Below are 13,016 nucleotides of genomic sequence, written 5' to 3'. Positions count from 1 at the left end.
GAGACCAATAGAGTGGATTGCTGCCCCCATAAGGGGGTGTGTTTAACTCAGACCAAATGAATATAAGGAGTGGGGTGGCCTGTTTACGTTCAGTTCTTCTCTTGTTCAATAAATGTTCTTACTTACCTCAAGCTGGCTGAATTAAGTCCAGTGAATATCATCAAGCCATTACTCAGACTTAAGTTATTATTATTATTTTTTAGTTAGGCTTTCTGAACAGATCTCTTTTAACTTCTTTCTGTCTAGTCCTTTCATTTTTGCAACCCTAACCCTCTTTTGAAATCAAAAGTGACCATATTAGACTTTGGGGGCAACTTTCCATTATGATGAATGCTTAACTTAAATACCATTGTGGCCGCTGTTCCCAATCAGTGTAGTATTACATACATAAATGATCAGTATTCATTTATATTACCCTCTTCTCTTCTCTTGCAAACCCATGGGGTTTTCCAGTAGCAGCTGGTTGCTGGCATTGAACCACTGGGAGCTTTCAGCTGAATGCAGCACCTCCTATATATTGTCCATGCTTCTGTCAACCTCAAGTTAAAAAGGCAACAATGTTGTAAGTCCAGAAAATGGCTTACAAAAGCCACAGTTTTTAGTAGTATTAAAGGAGCTAGAATTGATCATCGTTCCCTCCCACCTTAAATAAAGACATTACACAGAGTAATAGGATCAAGTGGGATGTTATTTATTAACAACTGATCTGAACCTTATTAAAGACTATGGTCGTTTTCGCACTGACCTTACTCCGGAGTGACGTCCCTCTTCACCGCGCAGCGTCTGCGCGGATTTCGCACTAATTGCTCCACAGAACCCGGAAGAGCCTCAAAGTCCCGCGGCTTTTGCGTCGCAAATGTAAACTGCCAAAAAACAGTTTACATTTGCGACGCAAAAGCCGCGGGACTTTGCGGCTCTTCCGGGTTCTGCGGAACAATTAGTGTGAAATCCGCGCAGACGCTGCGCGGTGAAGAGGGACGTCACTCCGGAGTAAGGTCAGTGCGAAAACGACCTATCTGTTAGTGTGGGCACCCTTTCTAATGGGTTGTCTGAGAGTCAGTGTTTATGTGCCATCTCAAACTGGCTCCAAGCACTAGGTGGCCAAAATCTGTCTCTAGCTAATTCTAGCCTGTATACAATGTTATGATGAGAGGAACTCTACCTCACACACATACACACACACACACACACAGAGGCAAACAATAGGGTAAAAACTGTTGAAGCCTGAGCCCCAAGGAAATCCTCTCTGCAATTCCACTGGTTGATCAGCCATGACAGCCTAGTCCAGAAAACCTCTCCTGATAATAAAATGCCTCAGGGTGACTAGTCCCCAACAGTTCAGAGATCAACACCAGACCATTCAGAGAATAGTCTTTTATTGGCAGATTAGGCTCAAGATAGTTCTTGCAAAAACTGGCTTTGGCGGGCAAATGCCCTCTACTTATACCTTATGTTAAAAGTGTTATAAATTCAACCCCAAGGCCCGAAACAAGCAACCCCTCCCCCTTAGTTCTTTCCCAATCCCACTGCAGGTGCGCACATACAGGACGTTATCCCTGAGGATCACTGGCAAGAGCTATTAGAGACTATAGTTATGTCAACTAATACAGGCATAAAAAAGATTACATATAGGTGGTACCGTACATCTGATAGAATAGTTAGGATGCCAGCAGGAAAAGTCTCAATTGTGCTGGGTTAGGGTAACAGAGAGACCGGGACTTTTCTTCATATATGGTTGCAGTGCCCATTGGCGCAAAAAAATTGGAAAAAAATACTTAAAAGAAATTAATAGTACCCTAAGGTGGTTCTACAAAATATACTACCAAATAACCTTCATGAAGGGCAGAAATACTTAGCCAAGAACTTATTAACTGCAGCAAGGCAGCTGCTTAAGCAGTGTTGGAAACAATCATATCTGCTAAGTCTTGGTCAGTGGGAACATAAAGTATAGTATGGCCGAGGTAAGACGCACATAAACTTACGAGATGGGCATGGATGAAAGCCAGATGCACGTCGGATTTTATGCGGTTGTCCAAACATCAGCATCTGGCAATGGTCGTTGGCTCGTTCGTGTCCCGAACTGCCACGACTGAGATGCGGACTTTTTTGATTGTACATTAAATCCGGAATAAGAATGCTTCCGACGACTCCCGCATGTACTTTCTATGTTTGAAAGCTCTGTTGTAGCCGACTCGTCGCAAGCGCACATCCACTTCCCTGCGAGAGCTCACTCCAAATGATATCATTGCGCCAGCAATTGTTGACGCAGCCTTCCAACCTTCCGAGGTCGGTAAAATATGCACCGAGCTTGCTGGGGGGGGAAGTGTAATGACGGGGGAAGGCAATGGCAAACCACCCTGTAAAAGGTCTGCCGTGAAAACTTTGTGAAAGCAGCGTTACCCCAGAGTCGAAAACGACCGGTGCTTGCACAGGGGACCTTTCCTAAACGGGGCGGGAGGCAGATCGCCCACCTTTGCTGTCTCCCTGCCAGGGGAGGAAGATGACCCACCTTTGCTGTCTCCCTGCCAGGTGGAGAGAAAGCAAAGAGAGCTCCTGGGCTTCCCCTTCCTTTCCGGGTGTTTAAATGGGGGGGGGGGAGGAAGATCACCCACCTTTGCTGTCTCCCCGGTAGGCGGAGAGACAGCTAAGAGAGCTCCTGGGCTTCCCCTTCCTTTCCAGGTGTTTAAATGGGGGGTGGGGAGAAGATCACCCACCTTTGCTGTCTCCCCGCCAGGCAGAGAGACAGCAAAGAGAGCTCCTGGGCTTCCCCTTCCTTTCTGGGTGTTTAAATGGGGGGGGAGGAAGATCACCCACCTTTGCTGTCTTCCCGGCAGGCGGAGAGACAGCAAAGAGAGCTCCTGGGCTTCCCCTTCCTTTCCAGATGTTTAAATGGGGGGGGGCAGATCGCCCACCTTTTCTGGCACCTTAAAAAAAAAAAAGCCAAGCACGATCAACCAACAACGGGAACAATGCTGCTTAGAACTGAAGGATGGAGGGATGTCTGATCAGAAAATTCGTTGTAAAAAAGCTGCGGGCTATAATAGCGACGGGTTAGGGATGGATTTAATGGTGAGTGTGACCACGGCCTATGAAATCTTAATGAATAAAATAGTACATAGGAGACACTGTAAAGGGGGGAAAGGCTCTCAGGAACTGTTTGTCAAATTGTGGGGTTCATTTATATGGTACTGGAATAGACTCAGGCTGAAAGAGCTGGTTAAAGAAACTATTCTAAAATACAAGTAGGCAGCTGTGTTGGTCTGAAGTAGTAGAATAAAATAGGAGTCAATTGCACCTTTAAGACCAACTTAGTTTTATTCAGAACTTAAGCTTTTGTGTGCATGCACACTTCTGATGAGGAATGAGGTACAGTAAGCAGAGCAACATATAGCTGGTGGGGTTTGGAATGCAAAGTGTTGTTCAGTCGCACAGTCGAGTTCGACTCTTTACAACTCCATGGACAAAGTCACGCCAGGCCCACCCGTCTTCCACCATCCTCCAAAGCCTGCTCAAATTTGTGTTTGTTACATCAGTAACACTGTCCAGCCATCTCATCTTTTGCCGTCCCCTCCTTCTTTTGCCTTCTGTCTTTCCCAGCATCAGGATCTTCTCCAGTGAGTGGTCCCCTCTCATTTGGTGGCCAAAGTATTTGAGCTTCAGCTTCAGCATTTGACTTTCCAGGGAACAGTTTGGGTTGATTTCCCTTAGGACTGACTGATTTGATCTTGCAGTCCAAGGGACTCTCAAGATTCTTCTCCAGCACCACAGCTCAAAAGCATCTGTTCTTCTGCGCTCAGCCTTCCTTATGATCCAGCTCTCACAGCCATACATTACTACTGGGAATGCCATCGCTTTGACTATGCAGACTTTTGTTGGCAGGGTGATGCCTCTACTTTTTGTTATACTGCCCAGGTTCGCCATAGCTGTCCTCCCAAGGAGCAAACGTCTTTTAATTTCATGTCTACAGTCACCATCTGCAGTAATCTTGGACCCCAGAAATGTGAAGTCTGTCATGACTTCAATGTCTTCCCCTTCTATTTGCCAAAGTGTGATGGGGTCGGATGCCATGATCTTAGTTTTTTTGATACTGAGTTTCAAGCCTACTTTTGTGCTCTCCTTTTTCACCCTCAACAAGAAGTTTTTTAGGTCCTCACTTTCTACCAATAGAGTGGTGTCATCTCCATATCTGAGGTTGTTGATGTTTTCCCCCGGCAATCTTAATTCCGGCTTGTGCTTCATCCAGGCCAACATTCTGCATGATGTACTCTGCATATACATTAAATAAGCAGGGTGACAATATACATCCTTGTTGAACTCCTTTTCCTATTCTAAACCAATCAGTTGTTCCATATCCCATTCTGATAGTTGCTTCTTGACCTTTATACAGGTTTCTCAGGAGACTTGTGAGGTAGTCTGGTACTCCCATCTCTTTAAGGACTTGCCACAGTTCGTTGTGATCCTCACAATCAAAGGCTTTAGCATAGTCAATGAAACAGAAATAGACGTTTTTCTGATACTCCCGTGCTTTCTCCATAATCCAGCGAAGGTTGGCAATTTGATCTCTAGTTCCTCTACCTCTCTGAAACCCAGCTTGAACTTCTGGTAGTTCCCAATCTACATACTGCTGAAGCCTAGCTTGTAGGATCTTTAACATGACCTTGCTGGCATGTGAAATGAGTGCAATGGTGCGATAGTTTGAACATTCCTTTGCATTACCCTTCTTTGGGATTGGAATATAAACTGACCTTTTCCAATCCCGTGATAGATAGATAGATAGATAGATAGATAGATAGATAGATAGATAGATAGATAGATAGATAGATAGATAGATAGATAGATAATTTTATTTGTATCCCGCACTCCCCGCTGGAGCAGGCTCAGGGCGGCTAACAGCATTATATAAAAACAAAGTTACATCCAACATTTAAAAATTCTAATGAGTTTAAAATTAATCAATTAATTAAATTAAATTAATAAAAGTGCTATTGCTATTCGTTCTTTTGTGGTGGCGGTTATCCTTAGCAGCTTCTTTCTTCAGTGAAGGCCAGTCTGAAGAGGAAGGTCTTGCAGGCCCTGCGGTATTGTTCAAGGTCCCGCAGGGCCCGCATTTCCTCTGGGAGTTGGTTCCATAGGCTCGGGGCTACAGAGGAGAAGGCCCGATTGCGGGTGCATTGCAGCTTCACCTCTCTTGGTCCGGGGGTGGTCAGCAAGTTTTTTCCAGCTGACCTCAGCGCTCTCTGGGGTTCATATGGGGAGAGACGGTCCCTAAGGTAGACAGGTCCTCGACCATATAGGGCTTTAAAGGTAATGACCAGCACTTTGTAACGAACCCGGTATATAACTGGCAGCCAGTGCAGCTCGCACAGCCCAGGCTGTATGTGCTCCCATTTAGGGAGCCCCAGCAACAGTCCAGCCGCTGCGTTCTGCACCAGCTGCAGCTTCCGGGTTCGGTACAGAGGCAGCCCCATGTAGAGGGCATTACAGTAATCCAGCCTCGAGGTGACCGTTGCGTGAAGTACCGTTGCCAGATCTTGGCGCTCTAGGAAGGGAGCCAACTGCCTTGCCCGCCTTAGGTGGAAAAAGGCTGACTTGGCAGTGGCTGCAATCTGAGCCTCCATTGATAATGAAGGCTCCAGTAAAACTCCCAGACTCCTAACCCGGTGCGCCGCTTTCAACGGCGCCCCGTCGAAGACTGGAAGAGGTATTTCCCCTTCCCAGGCGCCCCAACCCAGGCAAAGGACTTCTGTCTTCGCTGGATTCAATTTCAGCCCGCTCCCCCTCAACCATGTTGCCATATCCTGCAAGGCCCGGTCTAAATTCTCAGGGACGCAGTCAGGCCGTCCGTCCATCAGTAAGTAGAGTTGGGTGTCATCTGCATATTGATGGCACCCAAGTCCGTATCCCCTGGCAATCTGGGCAAGAGGGCGCATATAGATATTGAATAACATTGGTGAGAGAACTGCCCCCTGAGGCACTCCACAATCCAGTGTGCGCCTCCGGGACCGCTCGCCACCAATTGCCACCCTTTGTCCCCGATCCTCGAGGAAGGAGGAGAGCCATTGTAAGGCAGACCCCCTCACCCCTATATCGGCGAGGCGGCGGGTCAGTAGCCGATGGTCGACCGTGTCAAACGCAGCTGACAGATCTAACAACATCAGCACCGCCACACCGCCCCGATCCAGGTGCCGTTGGAGATCATCCATCAGGGCGACCAGTACTGTCTCCGTCCCATAACCTGGGCGAAAGCCGGACTGGCAAGGGTCTAGGATGGAAGCGTCATCCAGAAAGCTCTGCAACTGCGACGCCACTGCCCTCTCTATTATTTTACCTAAAAACGGTAAATTAGAGACCGGTCGGTAGTTTGCCAATTCGGCCAAGTCTGCTGTGCTCTCCGTGGCCACTGCTGCGTTTTCCAAATTTGTTTACATAATGTGTGCATAACTTTAACAGCATCATCTTTTAGGACTTTGAATAGCTCAACTGGGATACCGTTATCTCCGCTCACTTTGTTGTTAGTAATGCTTTCTAAGGCCCATTTGACTTCACACTCCAGGATGTCTGGCTCAAGGTCAGCAGTTTCACTGTCATGGTTGTCAAATACATTGAGATCCTTCTTGTATAATTCTTCTGTGTATTCTTGCCATCTCTTCCTAATCTCATCTGCTTCTGTTAGGTCCCTACCATTTTTGTCCTTCACCATGGCCATCTTTGCACGAAACATACCCTTCATTTCTCCAATTTTCTTGAAAAGATCTCTTGTCCTTCCCATTCTGTTATTTTCCTCTATTGCTTTGCATTGCTCCTTCAGGAAGGCCTCCTTATCTCTCCTTGCTGTTCTCTAGAAATCTGCATTCAGTTGGGTGAATTTTTCCTTTTCACCTTTGCCTTTCACTTTCCTTCTTACCTCAGCTATTTGTAAAGCCTCATCAGACAGCCATTTTGCTTTCTTGTGTTACTTTTTTGGGGGATGGTACTGATTGCTGCCTTCTGTACAATGTCATGAACCTCCATCCATAGTTCTTCCAGCACTCTATCAACTCTAGTTCCTTAAACCTATTCTTCATCTCCACTGTATATTCATAAGGGATGTGGTGAAGGTCAAACCTAAATGGCCTGATGGCTTCCCAGTTTTCTTCAGTTTAAGCCTGAATTTTGCAATGAGTAGCTCATGATCTGAGCCGCAGTCAGCTCCCGGTCTTGTTTTTGCTGACTGTAAAGAGCTTCTCCATCTTTGACTGCAGAGTATATAATCAATCTGATTTCTGTGTTGCCCATCAGGTGATGTCCATGTGTAGAGTCGCCTTTTAGGTTTTTGGAAGAGGGTGTTCATTATGCCCAGCTTCATTTTGTTTTCCAAGGCCAAACTTGTCAGTTGTTCTGGTTACCTTTTGACTTCCTACTTTGGGATTCCAGTCCCCTATGATGAGGACATCTTTTTTTGGTGTTAATTCTAGAAGGTGTTGTAGTTCTTTATAGAACTGGTCCACTTTAGCCTCTTCTGCATCAGTGGTTGGGGCATAGACTTGGATTACTGTGATATTGAATGGTTTGCCTTGGATATGGACCGAGATCATTCTGTCATTTTTGAGACTGTATCCCATTACTGCCTTCCTCACTCTCTTCTTAACTATAAAGGCCACACCATTTCTTCTACGGAACTCTTGCCCACAATAATAGATGTAGTGATCCTCTGAGTTAAATTCACCCATTCCCGTACATTTTAGTTCACTGATTCCCAAGATGTCGATGTTCAGTCTTGCCATCTCTTGTTTGACTACATCCAGCTTACCTTGATTCATAGATCTTACATTCCACATTCCAATTCAGTATTGTTCTTTGCAGCATCGGACTGTTCTTTCACCATCAGACACATCCACAGCTGAGCGTCCTTTCGGCCTTGGCCCAGGCGCTTCACTCTTTCTGCAGTTACTTGGACTTGCCCTCCACTCTTCCCCAGTAGCATATTGGGCACCTTCTAACCTGAGGGGCTCATCTTCCAGCATCATATCTTTTAGGCTTTTGTTACTGTCCATGGGGTTTTCTTGGAAAGGATACTGGAGTGGTTTGCTATTTCCTTCTCCAGTGGATCACATTTTGTCTGGGTTCTCAGCTGTGGCCTGTCCATCTTGGGTGGCCCTGCATGGCATAGCCCACAGCCTCACTGAACCGCGGAAGCCCTCTCGCCACGTCAAGGCAGCAATCCAAGAGAGGGTAATCCATGAGAAGTGGTACAAAATTAAAATCCAATAGCAGAATAGTAAAATTTACAAATTCAGAAAACCTTTGATCTGGGTTGCATTAGCATGGGAAACCATAAAACAGTAATAGGTCACAGGTTACTGTTTTAATGTTTCCCACGCTAATGCAACCTAGATCAAAGGTTTTCTTGAATTGTTAATATTACTATTCTGCTATTGGATTTTAACTTTGTACCACTTTGCATTCCAAACCCCACCAGCTATATGTGGCTCTGCTTACTGTACCTCATTCCTCATCTGAAGAAATGTGCATGCACACGAAAGCTTACATTCTGAATAAAACTAAGTTCGTTTTGAAGTGCAATCGACTCCTATTTTGCTATTCTAAAATACGTTTAATAATCTGAGTATTGTTGATATAAATGTCAATAGAGGTAGATGGATTATAGGTTTATGCTATGCACCATATAGAATGACTTAATTGTGTATTATGACTCTTCAAAGCAAGCAGTGGGCTTAATTTATTCTACTTGTGATCTTTGTAATTACTGTAACTTTCTGATTATTGTAAAAAAGACCTTTTCTATTTAAAAAAAAGACCACAGCTGTTAACAGCTACACACATTGAAAAGTCTGAATGTGTATAGCAGAGTAATCCTATTCAAAGTGGGGAAACATGTTTAAAATCTATGTACAGTAGGGGATTTTGGCAAAGGCAATATTACAGCAGTAAAATAATTACAACAGACAACTGGCTGAGGGAGGTATCAAAAATAACCTTTAAACTGTTATATACACTCATTCAATTTACCATTCTGAAGGTGTAAATGAGAAATTAGTGTATGACCAGTGCCTGCGGGTACAGTATCTAATCCCATTAAGACCTGTCCAGAAGAATCCACTGGGCAATTGAGAAAGAATCCACATCTAAAATTTTAAAAAATAAAGAAGAAATTCTATGAGAGATTGATTCGCAACTAGAAGACAGTTGTTAGATAACTTCATACCAATTTTAACATCCCTTCCCAATGCTAAAGATTACCATTTTTAATCAGAGATGCAGCACGGCAAATCCAAAGGCATACATGAAAACAAACTGCTAAAGCAGATTTTGATATGATTTTAACCTGAACACTGCATTTTAATCTATGTGGGGTGCATTTAATCTGTGCGTATTTTAATCCTTGTTTTTTCTTGCATCTTTGTTTTTATCTTGAAAATAAACTTACATTTTTATGTCTTGCAACTAGCCACTATATTGTTGACTGTCTTGAGTCTAAGGAGACATAGTGGGAAATAAATCTTTTAAATAAATAAGAACATCCTATGCAGGTATGATATTGTACCTTTTCTTCTTTACTGGTTATCCATAAAAGGTCTGTGCCCCTATGTTGCCTGCACACATCTCTTGCATCTATCCAGATTTTTTTTTCGGTGTAGATATAGTAACAGCTTCCACGCCAGTACATCCAACCATTTTCAAGAGGACACCTCCCAGCAATCAAGAATCCTAAAATGCGAGCACACACATTGCTGAACCAGACTCAAATCATTCAACCGAAAAAGGACTGTTTCATACCTAATATCACAAGCTGTGTTTGCTTTGTAAAGAAGTTTAAAATGTAGTATATTCATAATCAAAGCCCATAGCTGGAAAATCACTTCACATAGCAACTTATGTTTTACTCATTCAACACTGCTAACCTGGGCCACCTCATGATATTAATTCTACTTTTTTTCCAGTGTCAGAGAGCTTGCAACTATCTTATTTATTTAAAGCATTTATAAACCCACTTTTCTCCAGACCCGAGTCAGGACACCCAAGGTGGGTAGCAATAAAATAAAAATAATCACATAATTAAAATATAAAATAAATTGTGATCCCAATTTACAGTGATCTCGTAGGGTTTTCAAGCCAAGAGACATTTAGAAGTGGTTTGCTACTGCCTGCCTCTGTAACATGACTCTGAACTTCCTTGGTGATCTCTCATCCAAATACTATCCAGGCTTGACCCTGCTTATCTTCCAAGATCAGACAAAATAGGGCTAGCCTAGGCTATCGATGTCAGAGCATATTTAAATATGCAGGTCAGTGCATATTTAAAAACAAGGTCAGGACGTTTTATATAAAATAAATAAAATACATTTGAAACAATATTTGAAACAGCCACTTTAAAGACTCCCTGCATACTTGTTTTCAGTGGCCCAGATAACTCCAAAAATTCTGTTCCTTTTCCACTTATACTCAAAGTACTAATGCAGAATACACGGCTGCACTTAGCTGTAACTGATGTTCATCAAGAGTTCTGTGTAGGTACACATGGGAACTTTGAACATGCAAGTCAGTCATGGATATTCTACAACATCCTGACAGCATGAGACACTCTCCCATCATTCAGCATAGTGTCCTGCCAAATGTTTCTCCCCCACATGTGGAAGACTGCCTCCCTCCCTCACTTTATTGAGGCTGCTGATGGAGACAGAACAAGAAAACACCAAAAGAACTCACAGCAGGGGTGGAGGCAGGGATGTGTCCCTGCATAGAACATCAATTGCAGGCAAGTGCAATCATGTTTTCATCATTGTGCCTTCAGCGCTCTCCCAACATGGGAGATTAGTGAGCTGATTTACCAAGGAGGTGAGCAGGGGTGTGCAAAGAAAAAAAAAATCTTTATTGGTATTTCCTAATACTGATATTTTCTAATATTCCCAAATCTCAATATGGGCATGGCATTTGGATTCAGAGTTATTCATGAATCCCTCCTTTTTTCTTTTGCACCATTACCATTACCCCCTATGGAGACGGTGATGGAACCGGCCCGATTCTGCCTTCAGACCCGGTCCCATCAACTCCTTTTTGAGTTGCAAACTCCTGGAGGGAGCTTATCTTCTTCCCACCACTAGGGCATGCTGCCACCACCTGTTCAATGTAGGGGTTCCTGACCAAAAGGAACAGGACTCCCAATCCCCCTTGCCAGTTCTGCGGCCTCAAGGTCCTCTGCCAACCCAGCACCTGGTTAACCCAGAGACCACAGTCCTTCTTTGGGAGACCCCTGGAGGATTGGCACCCTTGTCAACTGTACGCCTTCCCTGGACTCCCCTCTTGCAGTAGCGTGGTCTAAGGCGGTTGAGGAACCTATGTGGTACACAGGGAGTACCTTTTAAACAGACAGAACATTTATTTAAAATTTACAACTATATACGGGCATTATAAAATAGTGAACAGAAGAACTAAATTAAACGAGGGAAAAACGCTCCTGCTTTCCCGAATATATAACTGGCCCTGACCATACCATCCAGAACCAACTCACCAGTCACTAAGACTCAAATCAAACTGCTTTTCCCTCCCAAAATCTATAATATAAAACCCCGTTCCCGCCCAGGAACTGGTTTACCTGCCTGTAGCATTCTGGGAGACCAGTCTGACAGACTTCCTGTCACTCTAGGAGGCCTCCTCAGAACTGCTATTCCTAGACAGGAGGGGAGGGGGAAGGAGGAATACACTAGGCCAAAGCCTTGTCTAGAGCTTAAGACTCCTCTAGCCAACTCCCAGACAAGCACAGGCCTAAAATGGTGTTTCTCCACAGAGACCATTATATTCAATGGGGAATCTATTTGGGGGTATCTGGGGGGCCCATGTTTTTTGAGGTAGAGGCACCAAATCTGCAGCATAGCTGCTGTTGCCTCTCTTTATAAGACACCCCCTCACACAAGTTTCAAAAAGATTGGACTAGGAGGTCCAATTCTATAGGGCCCAAAAGAAGATGCCCCCAGTTTCAATTGTTTCCAATGGTGTGTGGGGGGGAATTAAAATAGCAAGAGCAGTGGAAGTCCAGCAGAACAGAATCAAAATCTCTGCAGTAGGAATGGAAGAGGGGAGTAGTTATGGAAGCCCAGCAGAACTAGTGCAACGTGCCTAGCGAAACCAGTGCCATTGTGGCAGCGCACATCCACCAGGATTAAGTTCAAACCATAGTGTCAAGTCTGCTGTATTGTTGTTAACATGTTATCCAACTCTGGTTCAGAAGCAAAGGATTCTGGACTCTTACTGAACACCGAATGCTGCTAGCTACCTCTCCTCCCCCCTCCCCTCTTAGCTATGTCTTTGTTGTGTAGCCTGCTTTGAAATGCTGATATGGTAACAAGATTTCGGAGCCTTCTCAAGCTGGGTGTCTGTGGGAGTGTTAAGCGCCAAGGCCTTTTGCTTGGGAACGAAGGAGTAACATCCTAGTGTGAAACTATACTGCATAGAGTGCCCCTCCCGTAGGAATCCTTTGATCTTTACCTTAAAATGCTTGGTTAGTTTCTGTGTACCCCAGTCCTTCAATCTCTATCATGGTCTTCAGTTCTGTTTTCAATAAACTAGTAAACTTTGATACCAAAGACTCGTTATTGAATCCAGCCGACTTGACACATAGAATCTCTGCAATAGAAACTGAAAGGGTGGGGTGGGGTTTGCAAGCCCAGCAGAACCACAGCAATATTCTAGTGCCCAGCAGAACCAGAGTATGTAGCAAAATCCAGTGCCATTGTGGCAATACCAGCTCAAAAGGGCTGATGTCAAGCACAGAATCATAATCCAATAAAGGGATGTTGCAAGTCCAGCAGAGCCAGAGCCATGTACTAATGCCCAGCAGAACCCTGTGCCAATGTGGCAATACCAGCTCAAAAACACTGATGTTGATCACAGAACCACAATCAGAGCGGGGGGGGGGGGGGGTTGCAAGCAGAACCAGTGCAATGTACTAGTGCCCAGCAGAACCAGTGCCAATGTACTTTACTTTACTTACTTTACTTTATTCGATTTATATCCCGCCC

General features: G+C 44.4%; 1 protein-coding gene across 1 annotated transcript in view; it reads right to left on the bottom strand.

Annotated features, from left to right (window-relative positions):
• Window positions 1-13,016, bottom strand: part of LOC132572065 (uncharacterized) — a 61,935-nt gene that overhangs the window by 32,076 nt on the left and 16,843 nt on the right. Inside the window, exons 5-7 of the mRNA XM_060238852.1 lie at window positions 9,545-9,708; window positions 9,010-9,125; window positions 416-537 (exon numbers count right to left, since the gene is read on the bottom strand). Of these exons, the coding sequence (XP_060094835.1) occupies window positions 416-537; window positions 9,010-9,125; window positions 9,545-9,708 (402 nt within the window). The remainder of the gene's footprint in view (window positions 1-415; window positions 538-9,009; window positions 9,126-9,544; window positions 9,709-13,016) is intronic.

The sequence above is a fragment of the Heteronotia binoei genome, chromosome 5 (genome assembly GCF_032191835.1).
Source record: "Heteronotia binoei isolate CCM8104 ecotype False Entrance Well chromosome 5, APGP_CSIRO_Hbin_v1, whole genome shotgun sequence".
In the NCBI taxonomy this organism is placed as follows: domain Eukaryota; kingdom Metazoa; phylum Chordata; class Lepidosauria; order Squamata; family Gekkonidae; genus Heteronotia; species Heteronotia binoei.
Note: the sequence above shows the minus strand (reverse complement) of the source record. Positions and strands in the feature narration are given on the sequence as shown.